This window comes from Triticum dicoccoides, chromosome 2B (assembly GCF_002162155.2).
Source record: "Triticum dicoccoides isolate Atlit2015 ecotype Zavitan chromosome 2B, WEW_v2.0, whole genome shotgun sequence".
NCBI lineage: Eukaryota > Viridiplantae > Streptophyta > Magnoliopsida > Poales > Poaceae > Triticum > Triticum dicoccoides.
Window position 1 is genome coordinate 563,577,032 of NC_041383.1, and position 12,323 is coordinate 563,589,354.

The 12,323-nt window shown below is 47.1% G+C and overlaps 1 protein-coding gene across 1 annotated transcript; it reads right to left on the reverse strand.

Moving 5' to 3' along the window:
• Positions 1–326: 326 nt before the first annotated feature.
• On the reverse strand, positions 327–1,910 carry LOC119364873 (BTB/POZ and MATH domain-containing protein 2-like). The gene has a single exon (XM_037630434.1). It carries the CDS (start codon positions 1,609–1,611, stop codon positions 517–519), a length of 1,095 nt encoding a protein of 364 aa, XP_037486331.1. The 5' UTR covers positions 1,612–1,910; the 3' UTR covers positions 327–516.
• Between the last annotated feature and the right edge of the window lie 10,413 nt (positions 1,911–12,323).

Here is a 12,323-nt window from a genome sequence, read left to right on the forward strand (position 1 = left end):
ACATGCAGGAGATATGATCATTCTTCCCCAAAAGACACCATAATATCTTTAAAAACTACAGGACATGAAAGACTATTTATATTCGAAAGATTCCAATGATCTCTGCAAACTAAGGACAAGCCTAGTTCAGGTGGCTATGTATTGAGTAACTTGCGGAAGCTGACACAAGAATCTAAGATGAGCATTACTAAGACTTTTTTTTAGAACGAAGATGCCAGCGGCATCCGGCTTTAAATTAATAAAGCCACGAAACGGCATAGTCACAAACACCAACAAGGTCTCAGACGCACACAGCAACAGAGACGAAAACAGGGGGTTCCAACAAGTGACATAACAAGGCAAGCGCCACCCCAAGCACACAGGTTACTAAGACTTCCATGCCTTCTCCAACATATCTGCTACGATAGTCTCCTCCAAATTATCTCTAGATAGAAAGTGAAAAGTGAAGCATACACTACCTCGTCTCAGGTGGCTACATGTTAACTAAGCCATCTATTATAACCCAGGATGGACACACTAAAATTTGAGAAGCTTCATAAGTCTCTCCAAGATATTTACTGAGGCAGCAGGGCATGATTTCTTCAGGTGCACATACCCTTGGCTTGCCAACACATCATCCAATCTATTTGAAGACATGATAAATTCAGCACAAGCATCTTTTAGCCTGCTGCAGTTATGCTGATCAGCTAGAGCCAACGTTGTCGCCACAGTCTCAACATCAAGAGTTTCACAAAGAATGTCTTCACACATCATCTTCATCCTTTCCATTGCATACCGATCTGCAGCCACTAGTAAGTGCCTGACCATTTCTTTTTTCTCATCATCATCAAGGTTGTCCATGGAAGGCAATGAATCTGTGTAGATAAAGTGAAGCAATGCCTTGAAAACAGCAGGCTGCATTTCTTCGACGGTGATGTTCTGTCCACACTTGCCTCTCATCGGTCCATACAGCTCTGCCTTGAAGACTAGAGACCGTGCTGCGAGCACAATCTTATGTGCAGGAAAAATCTCACCTTCAACCTCGAATGCCACATCTGCTTCCTCGGCCGCTTCTAGCAGTTTTCCAAAAATTTCTGCCAAGTCTGAGGGTGGCATCTGGACCTCAGCTGTTATCGCAGTGTCCGCAACAAGTGGTTCCTTAATGACAGTTAGATCGCACTCAATCACAAGACGGTCATCCCGCAGGTAATCCGACTTCTCTAGCTCACTCTTCTTCTTAAAATATGGAAGACCCCAACTATAACTGGTCCCACTGGTGCTGAGGGAATCGAACACCATTGGGGATTTCAAGACTGAGAAAACCGATGACGACAACCCAGTGGTGTGGTCGACCAGCCTCAAGTCGTAGAGCGCCCTTACCTTGGCACCCTTGCTCAGGAGCTGCAGGTAGACTGAGACGTGGCCCTGGCTTTCGTTGCTCTCTCCGTCTGGGTAGTAGCGGATGCACCATTCGTACCCGCCAACGGAGACGGCGGTGGACCGGATGAACTTGTCGGCGCCCATGCCCTTATGCAGACTGTACCCGTCGATCTCGAACACGAGCGTGGCCGGCGCCGTCACTGGGGTGCACCTCGACGCCCTCCTTTCTGTTGGCCTCTGCAGTGCTGCCATCGTGGGAGCTTCGGTGGGGGACGGGGAATGGATCAAGGGCGGTGGCGATGGGGGAGCCCGGGGAGGGGGAAACGTCGGTGTGATCTGGGCGTGGAGAGCGGCGACGAGAGGGGGAAGGCAGGGGGGCGGCGCGATCCGACCGGAAGATCGACGAGGGTTTGGGCGCGCGCCGGAGACGAGGGTGTTAAGCTCCTCGATCTAGGGTTCCGCTCGATGCAAGCCACACGAATGTCTGAGCCGGGGAGGAGCAAGAACAGAAAGGGGAAAGGGTGGAAGCCGCAAGACAAGGTTCCTGGTCCTTGGATAACCCCACGCGCTTCACTCGCTGCCTCCTTTTCGTATATAAGTTTTTCTTTGGGAAACGTTTGGGGCCGGGGCACCGGCCGAAGCTTCGGCCGGTCTAGTCCACGCGCGCACGCCGCGACCCAGTCGTGAGCAACCACGTGGCGCTGCGGATCTCGCGAATCTTGCTTCATTCCTGTCTCGCAGCTCCGCGGATCTCGCCCCCATCCTCATCTCCTGCAGCGCCGGCGCCCACATCTCGCCGTCGCCATGGAAGGTCGAATCCCCGCGCGTCCATAGTTGTAGATCTCACCCCGCCATGCTTTTTACAGCCCGTTTCGCCATTGGATGCAGCCCGTTGACCAATCCCCATCCCCGGCGGTTGCAACTCCCACACGTCTCGTGCTTCTGCCTCGCCGCCGATGAGCCGGACGGCGATGGTCGACACCGGAGGCTTCTGCAGAATCGGCGCACCCCCTCATGTTGCAACCGTTTAAAAAAAAGCTTCATCCCATAGATGAAAAAGCTTCAACCGGATGTAGAGAAAGCTACAAGCGGTCAGCGCCATCGCCGGAAAGCTACAACCGTTGACATGAAATGCTACATCCTTCGATTAAAAAAGCTTCAACCGAAACGACACAAAAAGCCTTGACCAAGTGCTGCTAAAAAAGAAAATAGCTACAACTTTTGGTAGAAAAGCTTCAACGGTTGTTGGAAAAAGCTCCAACCATTGAGAGAGAAAGCTACAACTAGACACTATGAAAATAAGAAAGCTTCAACCAGCGACGGCTGGAGGTGGAAGAAGATGATAAAATGCTGCAGTTTTGCTACATGCTTTAACCGGCATAGATTTTTGCTACAACTGGCATAGCATTTTGCTACAACTAGCGTCACGTTTTGCTACAACACACAGTCGGCGTCGTGGTTTTGCTACAAATAGCATCGTTTTTTGCTACAACCGGCATAATGTTTTGCTACATCCATCACGGCCGAGCTGCGACCCGACACGGGTTTCCGTGAATTCCGGCAGCGAGATCCAGCACGGGGGGCAGGGGCGGATGCTGCAACCGGTCGCCGGCGAGCTGCTACGGGCTCGCGGCGGGCTGCAACCTCGACCGGCCGTAACCATGGCCGCACGCTGCTGCATCCATGGAGGCTTCAGAAACACACGAAGACGACATAGGTGAGGGCGGGCGACCAGCGGGGAGGGCGGTGACCGTAGGCGACCGACGGCGAGGGCGACTGGCGGTGAGGAGGCGAGGCGAGGCGGTCGGCGCGTGCTGGGGCGTCGATGCGCACGAGGGGGCCTATCCTTTTTCCCGTGCGGGAGGTTGAAGAAGGAGGTGAGGGGAGGAAGGGATCTGACGGTGCAGGGGACCAGATCTGACGGCTGGGGCTGGACCGGCCCAACCGTTGGGCCGGTGCGCCGGCGCAGATCACTTCCCTTTTTTTTGGGATAAACCAAGTTTTATTGATCAAATGCCACATAGAGTGAAATACATCTCAGGTCATAGGTTGCCCTAGCCACACATGACGTCGCTAAGCTAATAAATGCGAAAACTTGGCTAGATTATGAGCTTCTTTGTTTGACTTACGACTCTCAAAAATAAAATTACTATTAAATATAGATGATCGCTGTTGAATCTCTTTAATGATGGTGCCATATCTCCCTTGATTGTCTTTGAGGATATCTCCTACTACTTGCTTGAAATCTGATGCAATTACAAAGCTATGCAAGAGTTGGTCTTCGGCTAGGGAAAGGGCCTCCCTGCATGCTACTGCTTCTAGAGTTGCAGGGTTATGGACGCCATGAATTATGAGTGTTGAGCTTCCCAAGTAGTACCCCTGATCATCGCGAGCGACCGCTCCTGCTGTGCATCCTCTTGATGGCGTGGACATGCCCGCATCTACATGTACCTTGGCAAATCCCGCTGGCTGTGCCTTCTGCCTTCTCTCGCCCCTTGGTACATCACTTGGGTTAGCAGTTTGTGTTGGCTTCGTCTCTCTTATGATCTCCAATTCCAATATGTATCTATCCATGAAACTCTGGGTAGCTTGTGGACTTTGAAAAATGCCCTCATGATTTGCTTTCCTCCTAGACGACCATATCGCCCATAATGTGACAGCTACTCCGATGAATTGCGTATGTGTTAGGCCATCAATTAATGAGAATAGCCAATGCTTCCCCGAGGCTCCGTAGTGAACACAAGGGTGCTGCGCTAGATCGTCATCCACTAGAGCCCATATGCACCTGGCTACCGTAGACTCCAGAAGCGAATGCCTTCATGAATCCTGGCTGCCACACAACCCACATGAACTAGAATTTGACATATGTCGGTGAGCTCTGACATCTTTTGTTGGGATGGAATGCTTGGACAATCGCCAAAGAAACATCCTTATCTTGGCAGGCATTTGAATTTTCCAAAGCATGTTCCACGACTTCTCATTATTTGTGATTGAAGATGCGACGGTACCTTCTAACCACGCCTCCCTTCTTTGTTTTTGTGGACACGAGCATTCTATAAGAGGATCTTACAGAGAAAACACCGCTCCTCTCAAAATTCCAAGCCCAAAAGTCCTAGGTGTCCATGGTACATAAAGGTATTCCCAAGATAATTGGCACATCCTTTTGGCATGAACACTTGTTGCACATGCTGCCTATCCCACATAGCCGATGTGGCATCAATGAGTTCGGCCACCTGAACTAGCGGGTTTGGAACCAAACATCCATACGGCCTCAACATCTCATTACGTGGTAGACAATTTTCCTCCCATATATTTGTTGTTGAACCATGGTCAATTCTTCTAATTAGACCTTGTTTCAAAACAACCATACCTTCGATGATGGATCTCCAAATTTGACTAGGATGACTACCAAGGCTTGCATGCAAAATAGACGAGTCTGGATAATAAATGCTCCTCAGAACCCTGGAACTCAGACTTTCAGGTTGTTGCAAGAGACGCCATGCTTGCCTAGGTAGCAGAGACAAGTTAAATAACTCAAAATCTTTAATGCCCAGGCCACCCATACCTTTTGGTTGTGTCATAACTTTCCACGATACACACCCTACTCTCGGCTTCGGGTCAATTCCCAGTGATAGCCATGGGGCTTTGAAAGCTGGTCTGCATCTCAAAATTAATGTTTTCCCTTTGGCAAATGTTTCAGAACCGTATTCCCACGCCCAATAACATGGCTAAGAGACATGCTTCTGATGGTACTTGCGCCATATGCAGAAACGCTGAAGATGCTAAACACATTTTCTTCCGTTGTCACATAGCACGTTTTGTGTGGCATGCTGTGCGAGAGGCTTTCGATCATATCTAGAACCCTTCCTCGGGTGTTGATCTGCTCAGCGTTCTAAAGGCGCACAGAGGCCCTTTCGGCAAGGTTCTTTGGCATTGCATTAGGGGTGCTTTTATGGGCTCTATGGTCTATTAGGAGAAAAATTACCATTGAGAAGTGCTTCCCTTCTCACCTAGTTGTCTGTATTTTGAAATGCCACCTTTTTCTACATCAATGGGTGCCTCTAGGTAGACACTGGATGCTAAGAACATGCAACAAGCGACAGAGAAAATCAGAAACATTCAAGTCATCGCTTGGCAGCCGTCCCTGCCCGTTAGATTCCCTGTCGGTTCCTTTTGAGCCTGCACACTCTTTTGAGGATTAGGGATAGTTGACCCTCCATATCGTTCTATCTGATCTAGATTTGTTCCTGGTCTGATGTTGTATTGCACTTTTTGTATGACTCTAGGCATGATGTGGGCTTTATTAGTTTAATGTCAGACGCTTCTTGTGTCTTTGTTCTAAAAAAACTTGTACACCACCACGGCAACGCACGCGGAGATGGTGCATGGGCTGCAGAACTTGAAGGAAAGCTTGTGGTTGGCATGATGTCACACAGAGGATTTGATGTAAGATTCACTAGAACTAGACCCCCTTATTAGGTGTGTTTGCTATACCCAACTAGTTGTCTCCGGCTTACACACTGCTTGTACGCCGCCGCTGGTAACAGTCTACTAGCAATGCTCTAGCTAAGCGCTCCTAGTATGTACGGAGCTTATGAGATTTCTTGTTGAGTTTTGTGTTGTGAAGTTTTCATGTTTTGGGTAAAGATTTGATGGACTATGGAATAAGGAGTGGCAAGAGCCTAAGCTTGGGGATTACCAAGGCACCCCAAGATATTCAAGAATAGCCAAAATCCTAAGCTTGCTGATGCCCCGGAAGGCATCCCCTCTTTCGTCTTCGTCTATCAGTAACTTTACTTGGAGCTATATTTTTATTCACCACATGATATGTGTTTTGCTTGGAGTGTCTTGTATGATATTAGTCTTTGCTTTTTAGTTTACCACAATCATCCTTGCTGTACACACCTTTTGGGAGAAACCCACTTGATTGGAATTTATTAGAATACTCTATGTGCTTCACTTATATCTTTTGAGCTAGATAGTTTTTGCTCTAATGCTTCACTTATATCTTTTAGAGCACGGCGGTGGCTTAATTTTGTAGAAATTGTTAATCTCTCATGCTTCACTTATATCATTTTGAGAGTCTTTTAGAACAACATGATATTTGCTATGGTTATAAAATTGGTCCTAGAATGATGGGCATCCAAGTTGGGTATAATAAAAACTATCATAGAAAGTGAATTGGATGCTATGATCAATTTGATACTTGATAATTGTTTTGAGATATGGAGGTAGTGATATTAGAGTCATGCTAGTTGGGTGATTATGAATTTAAAGAATGATTGTGTTGAAGTTAGCAAGTCCCGTAGCATGCACGTATGGTGAAAGTTGTGTAACAAATTTGAAACATGAGGTGTTCTTAGATTGTGCATCCTTATGAGTGGCGGTCGGGGACGAGCAATGGTCTTTTCCTACCAATCTATCCCCCTAGGAGCATGCGCGTAGTGCTTGGTTTTTGATGACTTGTAGATTTTTGCAATAAGTATATGATTTCTTTTTGACTAATGTTGAGTCCATGGATTATACGCACTCTCACCCTTCCATCATTACTAGCCTCTTAGGTATCGTGCATTGCCCTTTATCACCTTGAGAGTTGGTGCAAACTTCGGCGGTGCATCCAAACCTCGTGATATGATACGCTCTATCACACATAAACCTCCTTATATCTTCCTCAAAACAGCCACCATACCTACCTATTATGGCATTTCCATAGCCATTCCGAGATATATTCCGATGCAACTTTCCACCGTTCCGTTCATCATCATGACACACATCATCATTATCATATTGCCTTGCATGATCATGTAGTTGACATCGTATTTGTGGCAAAGCCACCATGCATAATTTTTCATACATGTCACTCTTGATTCATTGCCCATACCGGTACACCACCGGAAGCATTCTTATATTATATGTTGTTCTAGTTTTGGGTTGTAATTCATGAGTTGTAAATAAATAAAAGTGTGATGAGCATCATTATTAAGAGGATTGTCCCCAAATAAAAAAATAAAAAAAAGGAAAAAAGAAGAAAGGCCAAAAAAAGAAAGGCCAAAAGGAAAAAAAAAGAAAGGCCAAAAAAAAAAGAAAGTCCAAAGAAAAAAAGAAAAAAAAGGGGGGGGGGCAATGTTACTATCCTTTTCCACACTTGTGCTTCAAGGTAGCACCATGTTCTTCATATAGAAAGTCTTTTATGTTGTCACTTTCATATACTAGTGGGAATTTTTCATTATAGAACTTGGCTTGTATATTCCTACGATGGGCTTCCTCAAAATGCCCTAGGTCTTCGTGAGAAGGCAAGTTGGATGCACACCCACTAGTTTCTTTTATTGATCTTTCATACATTTATAGCTCTAGTGCATCCGTTGCATGGCAATCCCTACTTCTGATGTTGACATCATTGATGGGCATCTCCATAGCCCATTGATTATCCTCGTCAATGTGAGACATTCTCCTTTTTGTCTTCTCCACACAACCTCCATCATCATATTCTATTCCACCCATAGTGCTATCCATGGCTCACGCTCATGTATTGCGTGAAAGTTGAAAATGTTTGAGATTACTTAAGTATGAAACAATTGCTTGGCTTGTCAAGATGGGAGCATTTTTGTGTGACGAAAATGAAGCATAGCCTAACTATATGATTTTATAGGGATAAACTTTCTTTAGCCATGTTATTTTGAGAAGACATGATTGCTTTGATTACTATGCTTGAAGTATTACTATTTCTTATGTCAATATGAACTTTTATTTTGAATCATTTGGATCTGAACATTCATGCCACAATAAAGAAAATTACATTGAGAATTATGCTAGGTAGCATTCCACATCAAAAATTCCATTTTTATCATTTACCTACTCGAGGACGAGCATGAATTAAGCTTGGGGATGCTTGATACGTCTCCAACGTATCTATAATTTTTGATTGTTCCATGCTATTATATTACCCGTTTTGGATGTTTATGGGCTTTACTTTACACTTTTATATCATTTTTGGGACTAACCTACTAACCGGAGGCCCAACCCGAATTGCTGTTTTTGCCTATTTCAGTGTTTCGAAGAAAAGGAATATCAAACGGAGTCCAAACGGAATGAAACCTTTGGGAGCATGATTTTTGGAACAAACGTGATCCAGAGGACTTGGAGTGGAAGTCAAGAAACAAGGGAGGCGGCCACGAGGGTGCCCGGCGCGCCCCCTAAGGATGGGCGCGCCCCCCACCCTCGTGGGCCCCTCGGGAGTCCACCGACCTACTTCTTCCTCCTATATACCCATGTACCCCGAAAACATCAGAAGCAACCACGAAAAACTATTTCCACTGCTGTAACCTTCTGTATCCATGAGATCCCATCTTGGAGCCTTCGCCGGCGCTCCGCCGGAGGGGGAACCAATCACGGAGGGCCTCTACATCAACTCCAAGGCCTCTCCGATGAGTTGTGAGTAGTTTATTATAGACCTTCGGGTCCATAGTTATTAGCTAGATGGCTTCTTCTCTCTCTTTGAATCTCAATACCATGTTCTCCTCGATCTTCTTGGAGATCTATTCAATGTAACTCTTTTTGTGGTGTGTTTGTCGAGATCCGATGAATTATGGTTTTATGATGAAGTTTATTTATGAGAAATATTTGAATCTCATCCGAATTCTTTTATGTGTGATTAAGTTATCTTTGCAAGTCTCTTCGAATTATCAGTTTGGTTTGGCCTACTAGATTGATCTTTCTTGCAATGGGAGAAGTGCTTAGCTTTGGGTTCAGGGCGGTGTCCTTTCCCAGTGACAACAGGGGCAACAAGGCACGTGTTGTATTGTTGCCATCAAGGATAAAAAGATGGGGTTTACATCATATTGCATGAGTTTATCCCTCTACATCATGTCATCTTTCTTACTGCGTTACTCTATTCTTTATGAACTTAATACTCTAGATGCATGCTGGATAGTGGTCGATATATGGAGTAGTAGTAGTAGATGCAGGCAGGAGTCGGTCTACTTGTCACGGACGTGATGCCTATATACATGATCATGGCTAGATAATCTCATAATTATTCGCTTTTCTATCATTTGCTCGATAGTAATTTGTTCACCCACCGTAATACTTATGCTATCTAGAGAGAAGCCACTAGTGAAACCTATGGTCCCCGGGTCTATCTCTTATCATATAAGCTTTCAATCTACTTTTATTTGCATCTTTACTTTTCCTATCTATATCATAAAATATCAAAAAAGTATTTATCTTATCATATTATCTCTATCAGATCTCACTTTCGCAAGTGGCCTTGAAGGGATTGACAACCCCTTTATTGCGTTGGTTGCGAGTTCTTGTTTGTTTTTGTAGGTGCGTGGGACTTTTGAGGATCCTCCTACTGGATTGATACCTTGGTTCTCAAAAACTGAGGGAAATACTTACGCTACTATTGCTGCATCACCCTTTCCTCTTCAAGGAAAACCAACACAAGCTCAAGATGTAGCACTGCTCGGGCCATCGGCCAATAGATACCTGTGCAGAAGGGCTTGCTCACAAGGGCCCGAGCTGCGGCGTGGTGACCACCGAGGCCGGCATGAATTTCAGCCAAGAGCTTCCGCCCCTCCTCCTCGGAGATACATCGTTAAAGTACTCCGGTAGCGCTTTTCTTGTAGAGTTCTCCCTTGTGAACCTTATAGGCTTTAGATCGCCGCACAATGTAGCGCGCCTCGTTCTGATCCTCAGGGAGTTCTCGCCTATTAAGGTAGGCCAAGAAAGGTTCGGTCCATGGGGCAATGACTGCCATGATGAGATGGGCCGACGGTGTAATTTCGGTGGCTGAACCCCCGATGATGTCGGTGTGTTCGGAATCTGGGGTTGTAGTCCGATCCGGATTGGTGTTGCCGCTCTCCCCTTGCCACACAACGGATGGCTTGAAAAGCCTTTCCAAAAAGATGTTAGGTGGTACGGGGTCGCGCTTGGCACCGATGCGAGCAAGGACATCCGCCGCTTGGTTACTTTCTTGAGCCACATGGTGAAACTCGAGCCCCTCGAACCGAGCTGACATTTTGAGAACGGCGTTACGGTAAGCCACCATCTTTGGATCTTTGGCATCGAAATCTCCATTTATTTGAGATATTGCGAGGTTTGAATCTGTGTGCACTTCTAGGCATTGTATGCCCATGGAGACGGCCATCCGAAGACCATGCAATAAGGCCTCGTATTCGGCTGCGTTGTTGGAGTCCGTGAATAATATTTGGAGGACGTACTGAACTGTGTCTCCCATAGGGGATGTTAGGACAACGCCTGCCCCTAGGCCTGCCAGCATTTTAGAGCCGTCGAAGTGCATGACCCAGTTGGAATATGTGCTGTACTCTTTAGGGAGTTCGGCCTTGGTCCATTCGGTGACGAAGTCGGCCAGTACTTGAGATTTAATGGCCCGTCGTGGTTTGTATGTTATGTCAAATTGGAGGAGCTCAATGGCCCACTTGGCAATCCGGCCCGTGGCGTCGCGGTTGTTTATTATGTCATTGAGTGGTACCTCAGAGGCCATCGTGATTGAGCATTATTGAAAGTAGTGTCGTAGCTTTCGAGATGCCATGAAGACCGCGTATGCTATTTTTTGGTAATGAGGGTACCGGGATTTGCATGGTTTGAGGACAGTGGATACGTAGTATACCGTCTATTGAAGCGGGAATTTGTGTCCGTCCTCCTCTCGTTCGACGACGAGCACCGCACTTACGACTTGGTGTGTGGCTGATATGTATAATAACATGGGTTAGCCAACGTTTGGGGCGGCCAAGATTGGGTTGCTTGCTCGAAGAGCCTTTATTTCTTACAGTCTGGACGTTGCCGCGTCCGTCCACTCGAAGTGATCGGTACGTCGGAGTAGGCGATAGAGTGGCCACGCCTTTTCTCCTAGTCTGGAGATAAAGCGGCTTAAAGCTGCCACACATCCGGATAATTTTTGGACTTGTTTGAGGTCCATTGGCGTAGCCAACTGTGACAAAGCTCTGATTTTAGCTGGGTTTGCCTCAATTCCTCTATTGGAAACGATGAAGCCCAGCAGTTTTCCAGCGGGAACGCCGAAAACACACTTTTCCAGATTGAGCTTGATGTCACATGTTCGGAGGTTGTCGAATGTGAGACGCAGATCGTCTATTAATGACTCGACGTGCCTAGTTTTGATGACTACGTCATCCACGTATGCTTCAACTGTCTTGCCGATTTGTTTCTCCAGGCATGTTTGAATCATGCGTTGATAGGTGGCACTAGTGTTTTTGAGCCCGAAGGGCATAGTGTTGAAGCAGAAAGGTCCATATGGGGTGATAAATGTCGTTGCGGCTTGATCGGATTCCTTCATCTTGATTTGATGGTATCCGGAGTATGCGTCGAGGAAACACAGTGAGTCGTGTCCTGCGGTAGCATCGATAATCTGATCAATGCGGGGGAGGGGGAAGGGATCTGTCAGCGTTCTGGGAACGGGGGTCCCCAGACTTGCCTGCCTGCGGCCTGCGGCATGGCTCAAGTGGTGGCCCAGCACGGCCCGTCTTCATTAGCACAAGACTCAAGACCCTCGCGAGGGGCCAAGCCTCGCGGGGCGGACGATGCAAGGCTTCCTCAGGGATGGCCTCGCCAGGCAGGCTCGCAAGGAGGCGGAGAGATCAAGGCAGGGTACCTCGCGAGGTGCTCGTGATGCAAGCCGTGACGATCGAGACCAGGCGGGCGCCAGACGGGCGCCGGCCTGCGCAGTGTCCTTGTTTCCTCTTTGATGCAAAGGGGGCAAGCACAGACGTGGAGTACCGAGCCATCAGGCAAAGGTTGCCATTTCAGTGCAATGAGACCAAGACCAGCGGAGCGGCAGGATGGAGGTCACCGTGGAGCCCAAGACGGCGTCATCGCCAGTGCAGACCAACTTTAGTCAGGATAGCTTGTACTAGATGTTCCCCTTTAAAATGGCCGTTGTTGGCGCCCTTCCTGCTTAATATTTGGGGAAGATGCCCAGGGCCTCT